Source organism: Desmodus rotundus, chromosome 9 (genome assembly GCF_022682495.2).
Source record: "Desmodus rotundus isolate HL8 chromosome 9, HLdesRot8A.1, whole genome shotgun sequence".
Taxonomy (NCBI): domain Eukaryota; kingdom Metazoa; phylum Chordata; class Mammalia; order Chiroptera; family Phyllostomidae; genus Desmodus; species Desmodus rotundus.
The window spans coordinates 3631742-3655206 of NC_071395.1; the positions used below are offsets into that span (position 1 = coordinate 3631742).

A 23465-nucleotide genomic window follows, 5' to 3' on the forward strand; every position below is an offset into this window, starting at 1 on the left:
ACACTCCTCTTCGTGGGGAGCCCTGGAAACTATGTCCCTGGGGTATTTCAAGTCTGAGCGAGTGAGGCTTCATCACTATCTGTGTGTCTTGCCGCCTAACACCTGATCTGTCTCTGGGGGCGCTGTGGTAATGGTCCTTGGCCACGTCCTCCCAAGAGGTAAGCTGGGAGCTGTCCTGCCTCCTGCCTCCCAGCCGCCGGACTGTGTCGGAGTCTGGCCATCCTGCCGAACCCAGCGGCACTGCTGCTGGTGCGCAGAATGGGCAGTGAGTGGTCACCAGTAGTGCCTGTGAAAAGTATAGTAATAACAACGGCAATGACAACTCTACCTCTTCCTGTATTTTTCAGAAATGTGTTACGGATGAGTGTTTCTTTTTTGAGCGGCTGGAATCCAATAACTACAATACTTACCGGTCGAGGAAGTACTCCAGCTGGTACGTGGCACTGAAGCGGACTGGGCAGTACAAACTCGGCCCCAAAACGGGACCCGGGCAGAAAGCCATACTTTTCCTCCCAATGTCTGCTAAGAGCTGATCCTCACGCCGCTGTCTGGCCTCCCTTCGTGCGAGAGAAGAGGGACATGGTGGGTTTGTTAGTGAGAGAGGAGGAAGACGTGTACGGCTGCCGGCTCCGTTTGGGTAACTGGTTGGATAACCTTTTATCTAATAGTCGAATATTTAACCGCTGCCTTAGTAAAGAAAACAACAAGAATTCCTGGAAAATGTATGGACTTCCGCCTTTTATAGAGCATTTGCCCTTACCCAGTGAAGCTTATTAGAGCTATAATTTTTTCCATACATGTGGTTCTTCTGAAAAGAGGCTTTTAAAATGTGCACACTTACAAATTTTCTTCATGGAAATCAACCCCATAAGAATGTAAAAGCCAGATATTAGCCAGCCCCAAGTGTCCACTCCGGGTATGACATGGCACGCATTAGTGTCCATGTGCACGCACTCCCGTTTGCACACGGGCACCTGGGAACTCACTCCGCTCCTGTCACTCTGCTCCTTTGTAACTGTCCGGCAGTTCCCGGTGGTAGAGTTTGTAGAACAAGCCCGTGTACACAGCCGGGAACGTGTCCGCGGTCAGGTCGACCTTGTCGAAGCCTTCCCTGTGCCCATACAGCAGCAGCCGCGCGGCCCTGCGGGTGATGGGCGTGGTGTTGGCGCTGGCGGCCAGGGCGGCCAGGTCCATCCACTCGCCCCGCAGGCACTCGTGCGGGCACAGCTCGATGGTGAAGGAGCGCGGCTGCAGGCGGCAGATGAGGTACATGTCTGACTTCCCAAAGGCCCCGGGGTGGCTGTGCTGCTGCCGAAGGCTCAGGAGGGACCTGAATTCTGACCGCACACCTGTCTCTTCAAAAACTTCCCGAACTGCTGTGTCTCCTGTGTGAGAGGAAGATGTGCATGTCAGTAACGATCACACTTTTAGAAAATCGTCCTCAAGGATTTTCAGCTAAAGCAGCATTGTCAAAGGTCCCAAAGCAAGACTTCAAGAAAGTGAAGTTTTCGATAAAGACTCTGCCTCCTGGGCACCCTGAAATACCGAAGTACTTTCTCACCACTGCACACTAAGAAGCTTTTGAAATAGTGAATAATTCTTTGGCTGCTACCTGGGGGGCTTGCCCACCTGTGTGGTTTTGGGGTCACATATTTTTAACCTCTTCCTGCTCTCTTTCCCAAAAGGTGAAAACAGGTTGCAAAGCTGCGGTTACTACTCCTACACACGTCTTTGCTCTTCTCTGTCCCCGATCATCCACCAGCACCACCCAAGTTGGCACGTGTCGGCGTTGAGAAAAAGCAGTCCACCACTCCTAGCAGAAGGCCAGGGCTGCCGGGTGTGGAGACCTGTGAGGTGACTCTGGCTGCTCCTGGTGATCTGGGCGGGCTGGGGGCCGTCAGGCCTGTAAATCACAGAGCAGATGCCTTTGCGACCTTTTTGTTATGCTTGTCTGTGGAAGCCCACTCTGGCAACTGGGGCATGTTCTCTGTTTCCTGAGATTCCGAAGAACTTAGATTCATGCCTCAACACCCGAGCGCTGCAGTCACTTCGTCAGAGGTTTTCAAAAACCTTGCAGCATGCGGAATTTTGTAATATGGCAGGGTTCTCATATTTTCTAAGGGGGTCATGTTTTTTTGATAATACGCAACTTTCCGGGACAGGATGTTTATCGCCACTCACACATTCTGGTGGCTGCTTTTGGGGACTATCCAGATGAACCCCCTGCGTGGGCTCTCTCATTCTGTGCTGCTGCCGTTCTCTCCCCTAATACAGCCGCCTTCCTCACCCAGTCCGCTGGGAGCGTCCTAGTTGCATAGAGATTTACGGTCAGTGCCGGCCACTTCTTGCTGGTTGAGTGGGAGATTCTGTTTGCCTTCTTGGTAGTCTCAGTCGTCTTCCTGGTGAAGGTAGGCAAGGAAGAGGAAGGCGAGGAGACTGTCTCACTTCCCTGCGCCCTGCCTCGGACGTCGTCCTGGTCCCTGGACATGCCCCAGAGCCCCCCGCCACCAGCCCCCGGGAAGCAGCTTTGGAAGCACACGCAGCAGGTGTTCTGGAGTATAACACACTTGTCTGCTGGTTTTGAAGTGCAGGCCGACTTCCTTGTAATTGAGATACCCCGTAGATGACACATGGTTATAAATTACATTTTTTAAACCAGAAACATAAAAGAATTTATGTTAAAAAATATATTTAATAGTAAAATATTTCACAAAAGAATTTGTTAAAAAAGGACAACTTTCCTTAATAAGAAAAGTAACTTTCAGTCCGGCATACAATAAATATCTGTTATGAAATCTTACAGGTTCTGGCACTGTAAATTTTACGTCATTTGCCGATCTCCCTTTACTGTTGTTTCAATGTTGATTCAGTGTTTACTCTTAGAAGTAAACACGGGGGTCCCCTTTAGTGCTCAGCACCACTCATCAGGAGTCGGCCTTCGGTTCCCTCTCTAGCTCGTCTGTCACGGAGCACAGGACGGGGCCGGTCCAGGAATCCGCCCTGCCTGGCGGTGCCCAGAGCAGCGGGCCCGGTCAGCGCTGCCCGAATTCTGGTCCTTTCCCCTCACACAAGCGGAGCAGCAGTGAGACTGAGAAGTGATGGGAAGCCAGTGCTTCTGTGTCCCGGGGATAAGAGAGCCCTTCCACTCAAGGTGGAAATCTCCCCAGATTCGATCCTGCCTTTGAACTGTTCGTCGGGATAAAGTGCTTTCCTCTGCTATGCCTTTGTTACTCTAATGTACTGTAAGCCAAACGGAAACAACACTCACTGTGCTATAGAGGTTTGAAGAACGTAGGAAGAACCGCAAGGGTCATGTTTTTATTTTTGCTAATTGAGAGAGATGTTTAAATACATCACGGCATTTTGTTTAGTACACACAGTAACGAAATGGAATTCACATTTGTTATTTCTATTTTGTGATATTTAATGATAGGACAGGTTGAACTCAAATAAAATAACAGGAAAGACTGTGCAGAATGTGGGCTTTCCTGGTGTCTCCCTCAGACTCTGGTGCACTGACGGACTCGCACCGGCCGCTGGTCCTGGGCCAGGCGGGGGGCTCTCCTGGCAGGGCTCACAGGGTTTTCTGGGAAGGCAGCCCCTCCATTTCTAACCGTGCTGGTACCTCTGTGCTCCTCACCATTCCGTTCAGACGCGACGGACAGACGGTGGTGCCTCCTTCACTGCACAGGATCGAAGCCCGGAGGGGCCAGGCGGGCGCGTGTCCCCGTCAGCCAGCATTTCCTACTTCTGAGCCAGTGTGAATGCCTGCAGGTGGGTGGTGGCAGGACTCCTGAAGTCTGTTCTGTTCCTGAATACAGTTCAGAGGAAGTGAGTAACTCTTGGGTGATCTGGCTTCATCAGGAAGAACGTCTGTTATTGTACCACGTCACAGAACAGACAGGCCCTCAGAGAGACCCTGAGTCCAGGCCTCCGCTGTCAGTTACCGTTTCCTGCTGCTCTCGGGGATTCACCATCATCCTAAGGCAAAGCTTCATCGACACTTCGCTGAAGAATAGAGTGAGCGCCACCTGCTGCCGCTCCCTGATTCCACGTGGCTGAGGCGTGCACTGAGATCTCTGGGTAGGCGGGTTGTTGTGACAACCACAGATACTCCAAACCAGCGGCGGATTCTTAACTAGTCGGACTCGGGTGGTTCTGGCCTACCCATCGATGTGGCCTGGCAGTGTGTCTTCTGAAGGGGAAGCTGCACAGACCTGCGGACAGACCGCTCCCTGCCCAGTGTGGGCTGGGCGAGGAGCGAACAGAGGCTTACCCAGTCCATATGCTCTCAAGTACCACACAAGGAGGGCGGGAGACAGGCAGGGGTCCTAGAGTAGATGCTGTCCCTTCCAGCACCCCACCCACAACCAAGTCCTCTTCTGTTTCTCCAGAAGACCCAGCAGCATCTGGGCTGGTAACTCTCTCAAACCCAGAATTTGCTATCGACTTATCTGAATGTAGCCAATTTACTTAGTGGTTGTTAGGAGCTGGCTATATACTGTGTATAGGGCATTTTAATCTGTTACATTTTTAAAAAATCAAGCTTCATTTTTAAATAAAGTATCTAAAGGTAATTTAGGAAAGTGTTCCCACAAATGCGGGCTGAAGAGAACAGGGACATGCGTATTGAAGAGGGAGTTGGGGAGAAGTCACACTGGTGTCGAGTGAGTCACCTGTTGACTTACTCTGGCAGGGGCCGCATTTGGCCCAGTGGTGGAGGGGTTGGCAGGAAAACTCAGATTCCGTTCTTCCATCTATTTCCTGTAAAATCAGTGACACTGAGGATTCTTAGCTCACTTTGAATTTCCCTGTCTTCAGTGTCGAACTCAGTGAGGTGTTGTGACGAGTTATTCTCTCGTTAGGTATGTTCTCCTCTGAGACACTCCACTGTTTTGGCTTCCTGACTATTCGAAATAAATAGTAGATACATTTTTCAAGAAGAGAAGAATTACATTACCATGGCTCCATAATTGACTTTATAAATCACACTTGTTTCCGAGTTTATTTAAAAATTACCATTCATCCTCGTGCGGTGAAACGGTCAAGCAATTGTATTTTCTCAGTTTAACTGCAACAATTGTAGTCATGGCCAAAATAGCCCCAATGCCACACCTTCCTGATGCACATCCAGAGCTGCTCACTCTCAAACAGATCGCTCCAGAAGCCGCCCTAAGGGGCCAACAGGTGTGCTCCTAGTGGCATTTTTTATACTAATAGAACGAGTTCTCATGTTACCAGTTTTGCTGCTAATTCCCTATCAGCCCTGAAGCAACCTCTCGTTTGGACCAGACAGGAAATTTAAAATCTCACTCTTAACTACAGAGCAAGAGCAGACACATGCATGTCCTCCACATTTTCAGGCCAACTGACAACACGTAAGATACGCACCGAAATCTTCTCCAGGCTCCGCCAGGCCTCCCGGGAACTTCCACATGTTCTTCAGCTGCAGAATAAAGTCAGAGAGTGGAGTTAACCCCGCTCCTGCTCACTTACACACACCTGGAGAGCCACAGGATTCACCCACGATTGGTCAAGGTTTATTTTTTCATAATTGCATGTACGTTTTTTCCAGTTTCCCTCCTCTTTCTTCCTTCTTTTTGTGGGAAACTGGTAACTTAGGAATTCTTCTCCAACTGTTTTCTTTGGGAAATAGAAGTGGTTTTGTTTGGTTAATGTGATGAATTCTGTATTGAATGAAACAGTGGAGGGAAACATCTACTGAATTTGTGTAATTTTAAAAATTTTGCTGCTAGTTAATTATTAACAAATAGAAGAATCTTACAGATGCTGCTATAAATAAGTAGAAAAATACAGTATAAATTTAATCACTGAAGTATATATACTATTTTAATTTCACATTTATTTTCTGTATTGTGTGTCTAATCAGATGTATTATTAATCCTAAGGTCTCTCTTGCTCTGTGTTAATGATTTCATGGGTAGTATGAATAAAACTGATCAGTTTAAGTTTGTGAGGCTTTTTTGTCCTTTTTTTGGAGGATAGGGAATGGGCAGTGGGAAGATCGGAACTTGGAAGGGGGATAAACTTGGGGAAGACTGATTATGTGGCTCAGTAGCTTGAGCCCTGGACTGTGAACCAGAAGGTCGCTGGTTCGATTCCTACTCTGGGCACATGCCTAGGTTGAGGGGTCAGGTCCCCAGTTGAGGGGCGTGCAAGAGGCAACCGACTGATATTTCTCTCCCTCTCTTTCTCCCTCCCTTCCCATCTCTCTAAAAATAAATAGATAAAATCTTTAAACGAATAATTAATAATCATGAAATGGCATGAGGTGATATTCCTGTGGCTGCCGTGATAATTTTTGCCTGTCGGAGGTCTGTTATACTTCCTACCCGTCACCACGATGGAAGCTGGAGGAGGAGGAGGAATTAGGACAGACTCCTTCAGGTGCTGCAGCTTGGCGCCAGGGCACCTTATGCTCTTCACTCATCACACACCTTCATGGACTTTGGCCGGGGTGCATTGTGCCCCCCTCGTTTCCTGGACGGGAGCTTCTTAAAGCGTGTGTCATTTCCCGGCTGTGCCAGGCCGGAGGCCAGTGGCACGATTCCCGGAGTTGCCACAGACGGCTGGTTATGTGGGCACTGGATTCAGGCTTCCCACCCTTCTGCGTCTGGCTCAGACTTGAGGTTCCTTTACAATGCAGGCCACGGTCTATTTTATGAGTGCAGAAACCTCTAAGTACATCTGTGTTGAGGCGCTGGCTTTGGGGAGTTCCGTTCTGAAGCGCTTCCAGGAGCTATGGCTCCGTAGAAACGACGCAGTCTTTGTCCAGCAGGACGGCGGGCTCCACACCATAAATTCTGTTTCTAACAAAAGGTTCAAATGCGTCCCAAAACAATAAAAGTCAACTTTTAAAATCTTTTCCTAAACTTCAGGATGAATTGTTGATGAATTGTTGATTAAATTTGGAGATATGAACTTATTAGAAGGGGGAACATGTCGCTAGGTATAAGGACTGAAAACAGCTCACGCAAGTTTGATTTTCATTATTTCATAAACCTTAGCAATGGAAGAATTAAGTATATTTTTATGCTGGTGAGTAGTTTGTGATAACTTCTGGCACCATTTAGCTTTAAAGAGCTTGTTTTGAGAAAACTTCCCCTTACCCCCCCAAAGCTTCAGCCTGCAGTCAGTCTCAGGGACAGAGAGGCCTAAGTGGGATGATTTCAAAACCCGGTTGGTGCAGATCTGATCAATGGAGAGATGGGTATATCTTCTTATTTAATTTTAAAGAATACTCCCCATTAACTCGGTTTACCAACATAATAATAAATACTAGCTAACGTATATTGAATGTCCATTAGATTTGCGATGTTGCTAGATGTTTCTGTAAGAATTACACACATTTAGTCCTGGCTGGAGGGCTCTGCTGGTTAGAACATCATCCCAGTATGCCAAGGTTGCGGGTTTGATCCCCAGCCCGGGCTAGATTGATCTCTCTGTCTCTTCCCTCTCTCTCTCTCTCTCCTTGCCTCTTTCCCTCTTTCTCTCTCAAGCCAACAAATTTTTTTTTAAAAAAAGAATTACACACATTTAAACTTGACCGTAATCTATTTTGGAATTGATGACACCGAGGGCATTAAAAAACAGGATAACTTGCCTAAGGTGACCCACTCGGGTGCAGTAAAATCCAGGCTGATTCCATCCATCTTTTAAGCAGGTTTAAAAGTTGACTGGCTATTTTCTTATTAATACTTAAGTACTATTTGTTGCTTTTTCATAGCCTTTTGCTCGCTCTTTCCTTCAGACCTCACTGGAACATTCTATGTAACCAGACCAGAATTTGTGTTGGAAACTTCCCATCCCTCCAGGGCTTATGAATTTGAACTGAACTGTAGTTCGGTACCAAACGTGTTTGTATCTGCCTTTTGCTTGTGAGTTCTCTCTCCAGAATCTTCTGATTGGCGCGAGACTTAATGCTATGCTAGTGATTTACTACTATCATTCCAGTGTATTATGAAAATGTGTGGCTGTATTTTGGAATGGTGAATGTGATAACGAATTTTTCCTACACACTTGCCAGTGATAAACCTGATGTTCTTGGAGGGGGTGTGTAAGTACCTGTGCAGAGGGGAATGGAGAGGAGAAGACAGCGGACACCGGAAGGGTGGTCCCCTCCATCACCCGGAAACCCCGCCATCCTCAGCGGAAGGAATCGGTAGCCCAAGAAATAGGCATTTTGGATCTCAACAAAGGGGGTAACTTCTAAGGCATTTTTCAGAGATGCTCACAGAATGTGAGATATTTTCTCTTTTAAAACAATTCTAATTTAATAGCACTGTTTCTTTTAAAGCTTGTCCTGAAGGTCAACTCCAGTTCATATGAGAGTTTCTAGAATGGCGAATAGGGATGATTTATTTTCTGACGCCCTCTCATGACTCTTCCAAACTCACAGACATCTTCTGTTTCCCTAAGCAGACGATTAGCTTCAGGAACTTCCTGGGCATGGCTGCTGAGATCCGAACCGGGGGTTTGTGTAAGCAGGAACCCCAGCGACTACTCATGTCTTGCAGCCCTGTCTCTCGGAACCAGGGTAGGGCCCTGCTAGCCTCTTCTTTTTGGTTCTTGCACATTGTTTGACCTTCATGTTCTTCCTTTACTCCAACTTGGTCAGGTGACAGAAATTCGATTATCTTTTATTTCCAGTGGTCCAGTTTTAATTTTGCTCCTCTCACTTTCCAGAATCCAGAGCCACTGTATTTAGATGACACATCTGCTACAAGATTATTATTGTTCCCAACGAGACAGAAGCTGCCATAGAGATCTTTTAGTAAGTTCATTCATTCAACCAAAACTTACTGAGTGCCAGGTGCAGGGCATACGGAAATGAATGCCGATGTGGCAAGCCCCTTCTCTTCCATTCCTCTCCCTGTACCACTGTATTTTTCTTAATAACACGACCGCCTTATATATTATTCATTTTTTAGTTATTCATACCTTAGCCATCTGAATATGAGCTCCAGACATAGGGACTTCGCTTTGCCCACTAACGTGTGCCTTGTGTTTAGAACAAAGCTGACAACGTGGTAAGTACAGGAACTCAGAAGTGCCTGGAGAGTGAATGAACAGGTCCCCGCCCTGGACTTGGCTTTTTCACACCCAGTTTGTAAGATCAAGCCACCGTTAGATCTTTCATTTCTCAAAATCCCAGGGCGGGGCAGAGGATGGGAGTACATGGGTAGGGAAGGAGAAAGGACACGGCCTAAGTATCATTTGAGCTTTGGGTGTGAGTGTGTGCGCACGCTTGTGGTTCCCTCTGCAAGACACACTTGCCTGGGCAGAGGGGGCACCCAGAGGAGAAATGGCTCAGATATGTGGAAATACTGCCAATTAGTTGTTCGTGGTTAAAAGCTGTCAGTGTGCTTAAATTCTACCCGACATCAAAATAATTGCAGAAGCTGAATGTGCTTTCGTAGCACACTTTTTATTTTTTTATTACAACACTGAATTATACATGAATACTCAGTTTTCATATTTTGTTGCTCTCAGATGGATCTCTGCTTATAACTCAAAAATAAAAAGAAAAGAAAAAGAACCCTAAGCAGGAGTATCATTTGTAATTCCAGGGGTGTCCAACCTTTTGGCGTCTCTGGACCACACAGTAAATAAACAAACACTAACAAAAACTGATGAGCAAAAAAAAGGGTTTTAAGTAAACTTACGATTTTGTGTTGGGTCACATTCCTAGCCACCGTGGGCTGCACGCAGGCCGTGGGTTGGACACCCCTGAGCCTATACAGAAACCAAAGTCTTAGGCAGTCTGAATTTGCCTCTAGCCTCAGCCACACCTGGCTGCCCAGAAGCACAGCGGGAACATGGTTCTGAAAAGCAGCGCTTTCCCGTTCTTGAAGAACCAGTCCCTGGCAGGTTTGCAGAGCAGCAGATGAAGAGTCTGGAGCGTGGTGTGCTAGCGCAGCGGTTCTCAAAACCGACCGTGCACCTGAATTCCCCGGAAGGCCTGTGCACACGAGCAGCAGCCCCAGTTTCTGATTCAGCAGGTCTGGGTGGCACCTGGGGACGCGCATTTCTACCAAGTTGATGCCACGGTTGTCTCGGCTCCAAACCCACCCTCCGTGCTGTGCTCTCCCCTAGTGATGCTGGAGCTGGGACCCCTCTAACCCATTTCTGCTTTGCCAGGGGACCCCCTTTAGGCTCCCCCAACAGATTCCAAGGTGGGAGGAGGAAGAAGGGACTTAATGAGGACCAGGCACAAAATACTTGACCTACTCAACACAGTTCTGTCGGTAAAGCTTAGTCTGAGTCCGAGACCCTGCCCTAACTAACACTTTGACTTCCACCCATCAGGGTGCATGTCCATAGCACTCTGCGAAATGCGCAATACTGCTTTTGGCTTTCCCTGCCAACAGTCGTTTAAAATTTAAAAACACCTGTGATGGGAAACGTGTTTGACTCTGTCCACCGATGTTTGCCGAAGTCTCAGGAAGTCTGAGTAATTATCCTCTCTCACGTTTATATGCACGAGTGAGGATGGAAACATTCGATCTCTATCAAGGTGCTTCTGGTTGCCTGCACCCCCGGTTTGGTGTGCAAGGCTCTCACGTCCCACTCCCCATCCAGCGCTCAGGTCGCGTGTTTCACCACCGGCTGCACTCCTGGCCACAGCGAGCTCCTGCCATTCTTTCCACACTGGACCATGGACTATTTCTGCCTGCCACCACCCCTGCCCCCCCCCGCCGGTTCAGGTTGAGTCCTAACTCCCAACGCGGAGGTGGCACTCTAAGTGGGATCTCTGAGAGGCGGCTAGGTCATAGGAGTGGAACCCTTGGGACTTGGAGTAGTGCTCTTATAAAAGCAAGCCCAGGAGCTCCCGAGTCCCTTCTGCCAGGTCAGGACACGGTGAAAAGACACGCGTCTATGCACCATGAAGTGGGACCTCACCGGACGTCGATTCTGCCGGCTGGCGCCTTGACCCCGGCCTCCCAACATCCGTGACTGCGAGCAGTAGCGTTTGCCGCCCAAGCCACGCGCCTGAGCGGACTCACATGCCACGTCTGCTGCCTTCCCAACTCTGTGCCCTTACACACGCACTTCTCATCTTCTGTCTGGTTTCCTACCCCCGCCCCCACGTTTTTTTTGTCCTGGTAAACTCCTATTCATTCTCTAAGACCCACTGAGAAGTCACCTCTTCTGAGAATTCTTGTGGGGCTCTGTAAGGGCAAAGGGAATTGTCACCAGGCCTTGTAGGGCTGCTTTCCCAAGCAGAGGGCGAGGTGCAGACGTGAGGGGCACTGCCTCGTTCACCTCTGGGTTCTCAGCGCCTGGCTGCGAGCAGGAGTGTGGCGAATGTTGGGTGAATGGAGGAATATCCTGGCAGTCTGTCAGAAATCGCGTTGTCTTCCACTCACACACACCCATTTATAATTTTCCGGGAGCTGCACAGTAATAGCGAGCGATAGCGAGGGGACGCCGACATTTTCAAGGCCTACACAGGCATTTATGGGATTAAATAGCCAAGTGATCCATAACTACTCAGAGATAACTTTTAAAATACCTTTGTGTAATTTCCTGCGCATGTAAGAATTTCTACATTTTCTTTTGCTCTAGAGAGAACTGAACATTTAGAAAGCAATTTATAAATAGGAGCAACTTACTTTATTTCGATCTTGGACAACCAGTATTTTTCCAGTATTCTCATCAAACACAGCTCCTGTTGGAGGGAAGAATAAAAGAAACTGAGAAATGTTAAGTTCACTCATCTTAGACTCCTCCCACACTCTTACATGTGGTCCTTAAACCCTGCCCATCCTGGAAGGCCTAGTTCAACACCACCTCATCCATGAAGACGTAAACTCTCTCCAGCAAGCAGCTGGTTGCTTGACTGCCCAGGACCCAGGAGTGTCCAACCCTTTGGCGTCTCTGGGCCACACTGGAAGGAGAAGAGTTATCCCGGGCCACACATTAAATACACAGACACTAACGAAAACTGATGAGAAAAAAAAGGTTTTAGGTAAATTCACGATTTTGTGTTGGGCCGCACGCATAGCCTTCCTGGGCCCTGTGCAGCCTGCAGGCCACAGGTTGGACACCCCTGACAGGTTCTTTGATCCAACGATGGTCCCAGCACATGCTGCCTTGTAAAGGCACCTGCAGAGCTTCTCTAGATTGTCTGGTCTCGAGGACGCACAGTTACACAAACGCGTCTTTCCATCCTTGGGTAGCATGCACTTTAGCGTCAGGACCAGTTCAAATGCTTAAAGATATTTACTGAGTCAGTGAGTTGGCTTTCCGTTCTCATGCTTATTCCCCAGATCACTGTGGAGGGCACATGGGCTGTGCCCCCTGGTGACCTGAATCTCACACACGTCAGCGTTGGGCTCACGGCCTCCCTGAATCCACCTAAGCCGGTTCACCATTTTGTACCTGGCTTTATAACCTACCAGCATACTGCTTTGCAACACTTCTTTATTTTACATATGCTTTAAGTTCTAGTACATTTTATTTATTCATTCTTCATGGGTGTTGTGCAGTACACTAAGTATTCTTTGTCAAGATGTTAGGACTCAAAAACATTTTTTTCCCTACCTCTATTGGGGCAATCCTGGGTCTTTTATGTTACTGTAATGATTGGTATTATGTTCCTTTAAATGCTCTAACTTAAAGATATTTGTGTTTACATAATGTAGGAAGAGAGTGTTAAAAAGCTATTTCTTCACACGCATTCATTCTTTCCGTATTTTATCTCAATGGAACATGTGTGGGCTCTCTATACATCACATGAACTGAGCTCCTATTTTCGTCGGGCACTTTTCTGGGTGACGGGGACACGGTGGCGAACAAAACTCCCTGTCCTCACGGGGTGCTCGATTGCGTCTGTGTGTGCGTGTCTGAGAGGCGAGAGCAAACACGCAGAACTTGAGAAGGTGGTAAATGCTCTCTGGGGATACAATATAGAGGGGGGTAGGTATGCGTAACGCAAGGAACAGTAACCTCTGAAATGAAAACACGCCTTAGTATTTTTAAGCAAGAAGGAAAACCACTAAGTGAGATATAATTAACATTAATGCTGGCTTCTATTAGAAAACATAAACTATAATTTAATTGGACTTTACAAAGGATAGAATGCCAAAGAAATGCCAAGGTCTCTTAAATTTTAATAATGTGTCATTACTCAAATTGAACTTCTCCCTAATGAGTTCACTGTAAACAGGAGCAAAATATCCCAAAGACCAACCCAGCTGCGCTAACGCGCAATGTGAGCGACCCCTGCTGGTCACAACATAAAAGTTAAATCTAGAGAGGTCAGAGATGGTTAAACAGAGGTTATTTGGCATACTCTCCTCAGCCAGGTACTGTGCTAAGTGCTTCAGGTGCATTGCCCCAGCGATTGCTCACGCCCATCCCGTGAGCGGCATCACTTGGACTGCCCACGCTCACACAGCACTGAGACTCGCATCCCGTGGGCCCGGGCCTGTCACCCACCGCACCACAGCTGTGTTCTCCCAGGGTGGCTGTTCCCACCTGAAGACCTATCCAACCGTTCATTCAAGAAACATCTACGGAGCGCCCACTGTGTGCCAGACGCCGTCTTTCACCTGAGCACGCTGCGGTGAACAGGAGATAAAGTACCTGCCTTCGTGGAGTTTATGCAGTTGTGGGGAAATTAAGTATGTGAGATTACGTAAGTTCAGACTGGGATACCTGCTATAAAGGAAGACAGCTGGATAGAGGGACAAAGGATGATGGGACTGACAGAAAATTCACATGGTTTGGACAGGAAGGTCAGCAGCTTCTCTGAGGAGCTCCTGGAGCAGAAACCTCAGCTGTAAAGACTGAGATAAACAAGCCCCGGGGAAGTAGAGCAGGAGGGGAGAGGAGCTGGCAGCTTTAAAGGCTCGGAGGCAGACCCCAGCAGGGGAGGAAAGATTTCTCCGCTGCCCACGCAGGTTCTGGGTCTGGGGCCTGTGAAGTGAACTGACAGAAGACAGATTAATGGAGAAAAAATATGAATTTTATTTGATGTTAATACTTTTATCTGGCCTGGGGTAGGGGTGGAGGGCTTCATAGAAAGAAGACCCTAGAAAAGCAGTCAGACCATTGTAACAGGAGTAATACACTGCAGAGACATGGTAAGACAGGGTTCGGACCAGGGGAGGTAAACCTGGGGAAATATCGGGAAACTAAAGGAATGCAAGGGTTGTGTTAGTAAGTCTACACAGGCTCTTCTCATCACCCCTGTCTGCGGCGGTAAGAACACTCTTCTCTTCCTGGCATAAGAGACTCATGCCCTACTTTTAGGTAGAATGGAGGATGCAGAGAGCCCTTCCTGTGTCGCTGTTTCTCCACTGTCTTCTCTCAAAATAATCAATATGCCAAAGTGGCAGATTCTGGCCCTGAGCCCCTCCACTGGCCACACCTACTTTCTGTTGCTTATAGCAACAGCTGTCAATTGTTTTCCCTTCACCTAAAAAACTCTATACCTTTCCAGAATACATCCTTACATTATCTCACCCCCACCCCCAAAAGCCACTTCAAATCCTTCTTCTTCAAGACTGGTCAAGTTCCAGAACTCTCATTCCCTGAACTCCTAGGGTCTAGCTTGACTCTAATGCAATACGCAGTACTTGGTCAGGAACGAGTCCTTCGCAGGGCAGTCGTTGGGCACACGGGAGCAATTCTGCGTCAGTGACGGCAAACTCTAAGTCTCTGCCAATGACTGAACAGTCATCTGTATGATTTTCTCGTGAAGTGGGAGGCCGTCATCAAATTTTTCACGTAGTCTTACGAAGTGGAGCCGAATGGAAAGTTTCTGGACATCCTGGAATAGCTCCTTTAAATGATTTCAAAGGTGCAAACTACCTTTAAAACTCTTGTAAATTATATGAAGGCAAATAAAATTATTACTGATTAAATTAGCTAATATATATTACTGCTGCCATTTATTTTAGGTCATAGGATTCTTTACTATTTTAGTTTTCCTGGAAATCTGGGAATGTTCTTAATCCTGGTTCTCAAAGAGAAAAGCAGCAGCAGAGAACTTATCAGAAATACAGATTTTCAGGCCCCACCCCAGACCCCCTGAATGGAGCTCTGGGGGACTGGGCCAAGCCTCTGCTTAACAAGCCTGCTGGGGGATTCTGATGAACTCCATGATTTGAGAACCTGTCTTAACCTAAGCCGAGTCTTTTCTCAAGACTGTCTCTGAAGCTCATCAGTAACTTCGAAATTCGATAATATATTTAAATTACATTATTTTAAACAACTGTTTGGCACAACGACTTAATGTCTTTAAGAAGTGACGTTCGACCATTCAAAAGCTGGTTTGCTTTACCTTAAATTCTACCCAAGTTATCTTTTATTCTACAAATTCACAGAATTAGTACTAATATGTTTCACCATAATGTATTTATTCCCTGGTCCCCATACAGTGTTGCTATTTGAGTAGTGTCTGTGTGAAGCGTGTCTAAACACATCCTTTGGAAAACTAAACGCTGAACTAGCTTGTTGTCGAGCTGCCCTCTGCTGATTCAGAAAGCACACTTCCTCCATTCAGAACGCCAGCAATGGTCCCAAGGATACCCATTTTCATCCCCTTACTCCATGAGAATAAACCACCGCTCAGCTGTGAGCAGAAACTGGGTGAACCTCTAAAAAGTTAATGCTGATTACCCAGAGTTTGAAACTGACCTGCAACTCCCACCTGGTGTGTCGCATAGCCTGGCAGCCGGCTGGGCCCCTGTCCCAGCCACAGGGTCAGCGTGGCTGCGTCTGCCTCTGCGTGGTGGAAGCGGAAGCCCAGTGTGGCGGCCGGGGTGATGAGTGCGCTCTGCAGGATGGGCACGTGCAGCCAGACCGCAACCCTGCCTTCCGATCGCCACTGCTGCACGGACGCTAAAACGCAGAAGATAACACTGTTTAAGTGGTTGCCAGGGGGAGCAGCGGGATACACTCAAACACATCTGCGGTGTCGCCTCCTCCAGGAAGCCATTTTGAGCATCCGCTTCCCTTACTGGTTAGCTATGGGGCGGGGGGGGGGGGGTGGGGGGGGGGCGGGTGATCCCAAAATGACCTCATCACACCAGCAGCGCGGCAACTACCATCTTTTATATCGCGACCATCTTATTTATGTGACTTTCCCACCAGACTGAATTACTTCTGAGTAGTCAGGGCTGGGGTGACTTCATATTCATATCACCAGACACAATACTTGCTTGGCACATAATCCGTGATCAAGCTGTAGAACTAATTAATAAACTGACTTAAAATGTCATTTTAATGTTCCTTTTAACACCTTCATTTTAAACTTTACAAATGAGAAGTGTGGGCTTCTAACATATGGACTCTTTAAACAGTTCTGCCACTTTGAAAAGCCAGTGTGGCTAACACAGTGACAGACACAGGGTGCACGGGAACCCTCAGATTATTTGGGTTCTTCTTTACAGGCAATGCCTTCGGTTCTGCTGGACTCAATAACAACAGAACCAGCGGTAGCTCTGGGACGCAGTTCAGTGCAGTGGGAATAGATTCCAGAGAGCAGAAAGTTAGAATCTCTGTGCCTCAGTTACCATCCTCTTCAAAACGAAGATGATAGTGCCTACCTCCCGGGGTTGTTAGGAGGGTTAAGTGGATGAATATTTGTAAAGTTCTTAAAATAGTGTCTAGCAAAGTAAGTGAAAGAGAATTTATTGAAAAAAATAAAAAGTATATGGTATTTCTGAGTTTACCAGTTAGTTTCACATAATTTATCTTGGATCACATCTATCTAGTAATTTGGGCTGGCATTCTCATAGGCAACCTCAGAGGCAAGTATTTTCTGTGGCCAAGCAATGTGGGGGAACCTGGAGCTTGCAACCTGGACGTGTGACTCCAAACCCAGGCCCCTCTCTTCCGCTCTGCCTCGCTGAGCTCGATTACCCCTTTGGTCACTGAGAAGTGACAAATGTGGGCAGTACCTGAATCTGCCCACACATATATGGACACCTTTTAGAGGATGAACACTGACTTGAATCTTCTCCTGGCGATATTGCTGGAGCCAGCAATTATTCATAAAGCAGGAGAGAAAATGAGAAGTCAGTAGTTTAGAAATGCAGATGATTAAAGAAAGAAATAGGAGCACTTGAGATCTTACTCCAGGGGCATATGTCGTCAGTTTGGGTCAAATAAACTCATAGAAAGTCTCAAACCCCGAAACAAACTCATAACAAAAAAACAAGAAACCCAACCAACCAACCAAACAACTCCCCCCCACCCAACTCAGTTGTATTCACAAAGATGCTCACTCGCCATATTGCTCAATAATAGGACTGAAATTAGTTGAAGCTCCTGTTAGTGTGAGGATCTTTCCCTAGCAGCGTTTCCATGTTATGCCTTCAATCTGTTAAGGCGGGGGTGGGGGAGGGCAGTTTGAAAAACAGGTGGTTCCACCAAATTTAGGCTTATCTCAAAGTGAAGGCTCCTCCATCCAAACTTGCCTTCTTCTCACTGGGCTTACGGTTCAGAGTGGACAGTTTTCTTACTGGAAACGATCCACCCACCCCCTTCCTGATTTATCACTGCCCCTGACCCGATTTGTGTGCAAATCTGTCCACCGGGAACCTTGGTCCACTCACTGTCCAGCACGTGTGTGAGAGTATCCGGGCGGAGAGCCCGGCAGAACCACTGCTCTGTAAAAGTGACGAATAAAGTGACGGTACTGACAAAGTTTACTGAGCGTCAAATATGGGCGACACCGTGCTACCCATTTTACGCTCTTCATCCAACTTAACTCTAGGCGACCCAAGGCGCTCCTATTACCCAGTTTCACCGAAGAGGAAATGGTGGTTTACAGAACCTGTCCAAGGTGAAGGTCACACGCTAGAAGGCGGACCAGAAACTAGGGTGGCCGATCCCAAAGTTTAGGATTATCACCATTTCCAGCAACCGCCTCGGAGGTCTCCCAGCAAAGGGCCGGGAACCAGCGGGAAGCCCCCTGGGCACGGCGCAGGCGTCGGGGTCGCCGTTACTTCGTTGGAGACCGGGGGAGCCAGGGACCCTTGGCCCAGGCACTTGCCCTGCAGGGCTTTCTGGAAGGCAGCTGCGTCCACGCAGTCCAACGCGCCCAGCCGCACCGAGACGCCCCCGAATCTGTCCAGCTGGCCGCGCAGCAAGCCGGCTCCGGCGGGCGGATCCCGCGCGCAACCCGGGCCGCCCGAGACCCTGCGGTGCGGGACCAAGAGCCGGGCGTCGCGGGCCCGGGCCAGAACCGCCCGCAGATAACCCCCGTACGGCAGAAACGACATCCCCGTGCCGGCCCACGCCGTCCGCTCGCTCAGCCCCCAAGTCGCCCCACCTCCGCGCCCCGGAGAGGAGGTTCTAACGTAAACCTCAGAAGAGTGCCGCGCAAGCTGCCCGGAGTTTAGCGGGGCTTCTTCCTTTGCAGCGCTATACCCAGGAGACCACCGAGTCCTGTCCACCAGCTCCTCCGGGCTGTTTGCTCGGCTCCAGGAAGCGGGGTGGGCGTGCGGGGGACTTCCCCACCGCTCTTCTCCCCCGCGCCCACAGTTTAACTCAGCGCATGTGTATTCAGGGTGGGGAAGGCGAACGGTGATAGGAGAAAAGGCCTGCCTTTCTGGAATGTGCAATCTTAATGAGGGTTCCGTCCACCTAATCCGTTTTCCTTTGCAGAAAAGCCTCTTCGAAGACGGCGGGTTCCGCAGAGGCTCGGGTCCCCTATCCCTTGCTCGCGTCACTCGGAGTATTACGGGGCGGGGGTGGGGTCTCGCTGACTCCTGCCCCGGAAGTTTTTCCCTCTGTAAAGCGCGCACGTTGAGCCGGCTTCGCTGCTTCAGCCTCCAGGCTGCCTTCCGATCATGTCTTCCAAGAAGAACAGAAAACGGCTCAACCGGAGCTCCGACAGCGGTTCGCTCTCGCCCGCCGCCGCTCACTCCCCTGCGGGGGCCTGGGCGGCTTGTGCGGAAGCCGGCTTCGCGGCGGCCACCGGGACTCTGGCGGTGATCAACTTCTTAGAAAAGGGTGAGAGTTGTGGGAGGGCGGCGGGCGCCCAGGGGGCGCCGCCTGGGGGGGACGGGGACCCCGCGGTCCGCCTGCGGGCGCCGCGCGCCGTGGGTGGCCGGGCTGAGGTGGGAGGGGGCTAGGGGCCAGGCCCACCCCGGCGCGGGCACGAGCGCGTTCTCGCGGACTAGCGTCAGGGTCCCTTTTGTAAATTGTCTTGAATCGCCAAGTTGCACTTGAGACAACTTTGCCTCACGTAACATGTCCGATCTATTTCACGGCAAAATAGCTCCTTTCTAGTGAGCACAGCGGAAGCAAAACGAAGCACAGTTCAGTCCAGATGTGCGTACATCCTTCTCGAGAGGCGAACCTGCGCCTTCAGGGACGAAAGGTGGCTTTTCCTCGCACGAATACATGGGCTCTGGGGTCGGGGGTCGCGGAGGCAGCTCGTCATTGCCCGCGAGTGTCGCCTTCACAGTTAATCTCCACAGACGCCCCGGGACACGGATAGTCGGTTCATCGTGCCCATTTCGCAGGTTTCACAGCTATTACACGCCAGTAGCGACAGTTGAGTCCAGACGTGTGACCTCAAAGCCATTATCCTCGATCTCAGCTCCCGGGAGTTGGGAGAAAAGATTTGCAGGAAAGACTTGGATGTTAAGTCCTCTGTGTGTTACAGCTTCGAAAATGGAGCAGAGGAAAAGCGTGGCGAGACTTGTGTCTGCCCCCCCCCCCCCCCCCCCCCCCGCGGACGTAGCGGCAAAGCTCGAGTGTATCTCTGGACTCGGGGCCCAGACGCCTCCGTCCTCACCGTGGATGGCACATGCGCCTACCGGGCCCCGCCTTCGAAGGTCCCGGGACTCACTCGCCTGCACTCGCCACCAAGGCGGGCGCTGCCTCCTCTGCTGGTCCCTGCTTGGCCTGCACCCCGTGTTCACCCGGCGGCCCCTGCCCTGGTCACCGTCACCGTCACGGTCACGGTTGTCTGCGAGGTCACAGACTCACAGATCAACGAGACCAGCTTCATCTCTGACCACCCTTGACCTTTCTCTCGACGTGGTGCCTTTCCTCCCCCGTGAAACACTTGACTTTTCCTCTTGACGCATCTCGAGACTCTTCTAGGTTTTCTTCTTCCCCTGGTGGGTGCTTGGTCAGTGTCCTGTCCTGGCTCCTCTCCTTTCACCTGCCACCAGGTTGTTGCCGCCCTCGTCCCTAGAAATTCTCTAGAAACCTCCCTCCTGCACGTTCCTGCGCCGCCCTGAGTTTTGCGGTCCTCCCCCGTCCATGGCAGATTTGTGTGTGATTTGGACCACCTCCGGGTCCTCATTCCCTGACCTCTGGAGCAGCGACCTTCAGCCTCCTTCATCGCCTGGCACAGGCAGGCCAACTACTACAAATCTGCGTTACACCAGAATACACAGTTTCTGCTTACCCAACAAAAAAAATGGGTATGATTTTGATTCGCTCACACCGGACAGCTGTTGTTGAGTTGGCTGTTGTCCTTTTTCTTTTATTTGACAATCTGAGGGAAAGGAGGTCAGTGCCTGGGACTGAACGGTCAGGTGCTGCATGTTTTAAAAATTCTTGAGGCCTGCCGGCTGAAAATTGCGGCTCCAGACCAGTGCTTCTCCAACTCAGTAGGGAAGGTTTTCAAATTTGCGACAGGTCACAGGTCAGTGCTGTTGTACGATACGATAAAAATAAGTTAAAAAACGGAAATTTGTACGAGACTCAGCAGATGGAAGATTACTCTGTCAAATGGCACCCGCGGCTTCCAGTCGGTCTTTCTCATTCTCGCCGACCGGGAACCGGAAGTGCCGCGTTTGCCGACCACGCACCCCTTGAATCGCACTGGGCTCTCGCTCTGCTCTTGGAGTTCTCCAAGGTCCTTCAGGACTGGCCTCAAGAACTCACTTCCTGCCACACAACAGACTCCAGGCCTGTTCCGTTTCCCCATTTCAAAGTCCGGAACCCGGGTCACGTCTGACGGCTCTCTTACTTGTCTCGGGTTGAGTCTTCCACTGAGTCCCACCTGTCACCTCACCCTTCTCCCCGCTTCCTGCTCTCCTTTGCTCCGTTCCCACCACTTCTGCAGGAACCCTGGACACCCGCCTTGCCCACCTGGGCTGCTGCCTGTGCTGGCCCGTCCAGTCCCTTCCTGCCCTGCAGCGGAGTGGACTTGCAAACGAAGGTCCTGTTGGGGCCCACTTTCCACCCCTCCCTGGCCTGCAGTGCTGTCAGAGTAAGGCCACCGCTACCAGGGGTGGCCTTGACTTTCCTCACTCGGCCCGCTTATCTCCCCCTCCCTCTCTGCCTGTCCTCCCCAGCCCCCAAGAGATCTTCTTGCCCACAGTCTCTGTACATGCTGTTCTCTTTGCTCAGAACTAGATTTCTTCCCCTCTTCATTTAATTATTACTTCCTACTCTTGCTTCAGAGTTGGGTGGATACGTTACTTCCTTGGAGAACCCTTCTCTTATTCTTCCAGATTAGACCAGACCGAAGGGACACATCGAAGACTTTCCTTCTAGCACACTGAGTTTATAGTTTTGCAGGATTTCAGTGATTGTTTGATAACTCTGTTATTTTGTTAGATTGTGAGCTCTGTGAAGCCAAGGACTGTGTCCACTCCGTGTCCCCCGTGTCTGGCGTAGTGTCTGCCACACGCTAGTCACAGAGTGCAGGTTTGCTGCCTGACAGGGACGGCGGATGGCTGAAAGGACTTTTACTGGCTTGTGAGTTGATCTGGCTCACTAGTGCTCGATAAGTCTGAAGTTAGTCCCCGGGGCAGTGGATGTCGAGATGTGTTTTTAAGTCGGTCCCTGAGGAAGGAGGGCCGGCGCCGGGAGCTGGGTGGAGGGCAGCGTGTGGGGTCTGTGCTGCTAGCAGAGGACACAGCGGAGAGGCCTTGAGAATCAGGCCAGTGGACGGATGTGAACGTGATCTCCGTGGGTGATAGGGAAGACGCGGCGTATTTTGAGAAGCCTGTGGCTTGTCAAGTCCCAGTGCTTGGTGAACGTGCAGCGTAGGGCGGGGCAGAGGAGAAAACTTAGACAACTGCTGAGGACTGCTACCCGGTGAGGTGACTGTCACGAGGGAGCGTTAGTTGTGAGGTCACCCCCCGGGGACACTTTGCCGTCGCTGATGGGCCAAGTGCAAGAGAGACCCGACGCTCACAGGAAAGTTGACTTTCTTTTCAGTCTCTCATATTATGAAATATGGTCTAAAAAAAAGATTTTATGTATTTATTTTTAGAGAGAAGGGAGGGAGAAAGAGAGGGAGAGGAACATCAATGTGTGGGTACGTCTCGTGCCTCCCCGCTGGGGTCCTGGCCCACAGCCCAGGCCCGTGCCCCGACTAGCAATCGAACTGAACCAACAGCCTTTCAGTCTGTAGGCCGGCGCTCAATCCACTGAACAGCCAGGGCAAAATATGCTCATTTTATTTTATACTCGGTGCTGTTGCTCTTCGCTCTGCGTCATGCTTCATGTTTGTAGGTAGGTTCGGTCTGTCTGCTGAGAGGAGGAGAATAAGTATGTTGGGAAGTTATTTTGTTGTAGCAGAGAGTAATGTAAATCATTGGTTTTCTTTCATTGACTTAATTTTTCATTACAAAAGAGCTGTTTTTTTCTGATTATTAAGGAACATTAATATTAGCTCCATGATTATGGTGTATGTCTGCAATTTTATATACAATTCGTGGCAGGTTAAAATTTCATTAAGTGTTTTATGGATTTTTGCTGAAAAGAAAAATATTGCGTACTCACCTACTGCATTCATTCATTTCACAGTTATTATGCAGCAGCTGTATTTGATGCCTTGCTAGGTGCTGGCAACACAGAGATAAATGTGGCTCAGTTCCCGTCCCAAAGCAGCGTATAGTTTGGGAGAAAAATCAAGACTAAAACAAATGACTATTGTGATGCGAAGTGCGGGTAACTGGCAGCGGGAAGTGCTGGGAGAGCCAGCGGAAGGAGAGCTGACCAAGTGTGAAGCTGAGGGGCAGGGTGGGTAGGGGTGGAGATGTTAGCACATCATTTTCTGACCAAGTGTGAGGCCCCAGGGGCTGGGGAGGAAGGGTGGAGATGCTAGCACAGCATTTTCAGAGGCACGGCCAGCTGGGCTTTCAGCCCGGGCAGGGTAAGAGTGCCCTCCTGCGGGTTACTCTCTTCTCCTAGTGTTCTTAGGAACGGGGAGCAACGAAAACTACCTGACTGTTACTACGTGGATGGGAAGTGGAAACATGACCGAGTCGTCTAGAGCACCAGCTCCGTGTTTCAGCTCAGAACCTGTGATGCGGAAAGGAAAGCTCAGAGACTTCCAGTTGCGAACATGCTCAGTTCCTCATGAAATTAAAAACATTTTCTTAAGTAACAAAAACTGTCAGCTGTTCCATAAAACATCCTGTTTTTACGTTAGCGCTCATGCTCTCTGGATGCTGAAAAGGTTTGGTTTGGAGCTGAGAGGAAGGAGGGTCGGAGCCGTGGTGTATCCA

At 49.5% G+C, this 23465-nt stretch overlaps 3 protein-coding genes across 10 annotated transcripts in view; 2 read left to right on the forward strand and 1 right to left on the reverse strand.

Annotated features, from left to right (window-relative positions):
* The window catches only part of FGF2 (fibroblast growth factor 2), a 40336-nt gene extending 38987 nt beyond the window's left edge, over positions 1-1349 (forward strand). The window contains exon 3 of the mRNA XM_024568609.4: positions 348-1349. Coding sequence (XP_024424377.3) covers positions 348-533 — 186 coding nt within the window. The 3' untranslated portion in view covers positions 534-1349. The remainder of the gene's footprint in view (positions 1-347) is intronic.
* On the reverse strand, positions 719-18715 carry NUDT6 (nudix hydrolase 6). Of its 2 annotated transcripts, none has more exons than XM_024568610.3 (5): positions 18311-18715; positions 15670-15873; positions 11637-11692; positions 5392-5446; positions 719-1385 (listed from the first exon to the last, which is right to left on the reverse strand). In XM_024568610.3, exons 4-5 carry the CDS (start codon positions 5435-5437, stop codon positions 997-999), a joined length of 435 nt encoding a protein of 144 aa, XP_024424378.1. In that variant the 5' UTR covers positions 5438-5446; positions 11637-11692; positions 15670-15873; positions 18311-18715; the 3' UTR covers positions 719-996. The 2 variants fall into 2 exon arrangements, with proteins under 2 accessions (XP_024424378.1, XP_045058402.2); XM_045202467.3 differs by lacking the exon at positions 18311-18715 and adding an exon at positions 18032-18292.
* The window catches only part of AFG2A (AFG2 AAA ATPase homolog A), a 191930-nt gene continuing 187179 nt past the window's right edge, over positions 18715-23465 (forward strand). For 6 of the 7 annotated variants that reach the window (XM_045202464.3, XM_024569009.3, XM_053911556.1 and 3 more), the window contains exon 1: positions 18715-18993. In XM_045202464.3, the coding sequence (XP_045058399.2) occupies positions 18831-18993 (163 nt within the window). In that variant the 5' untranslated portion in view covers positions 18715-18830. Of the gene's footprint in view, positions 18994-23297; positions 23417-23465 lie in introns of those variants that run through there. The other variant, XM_045202465.3, reaches the window with a different exon arrangement.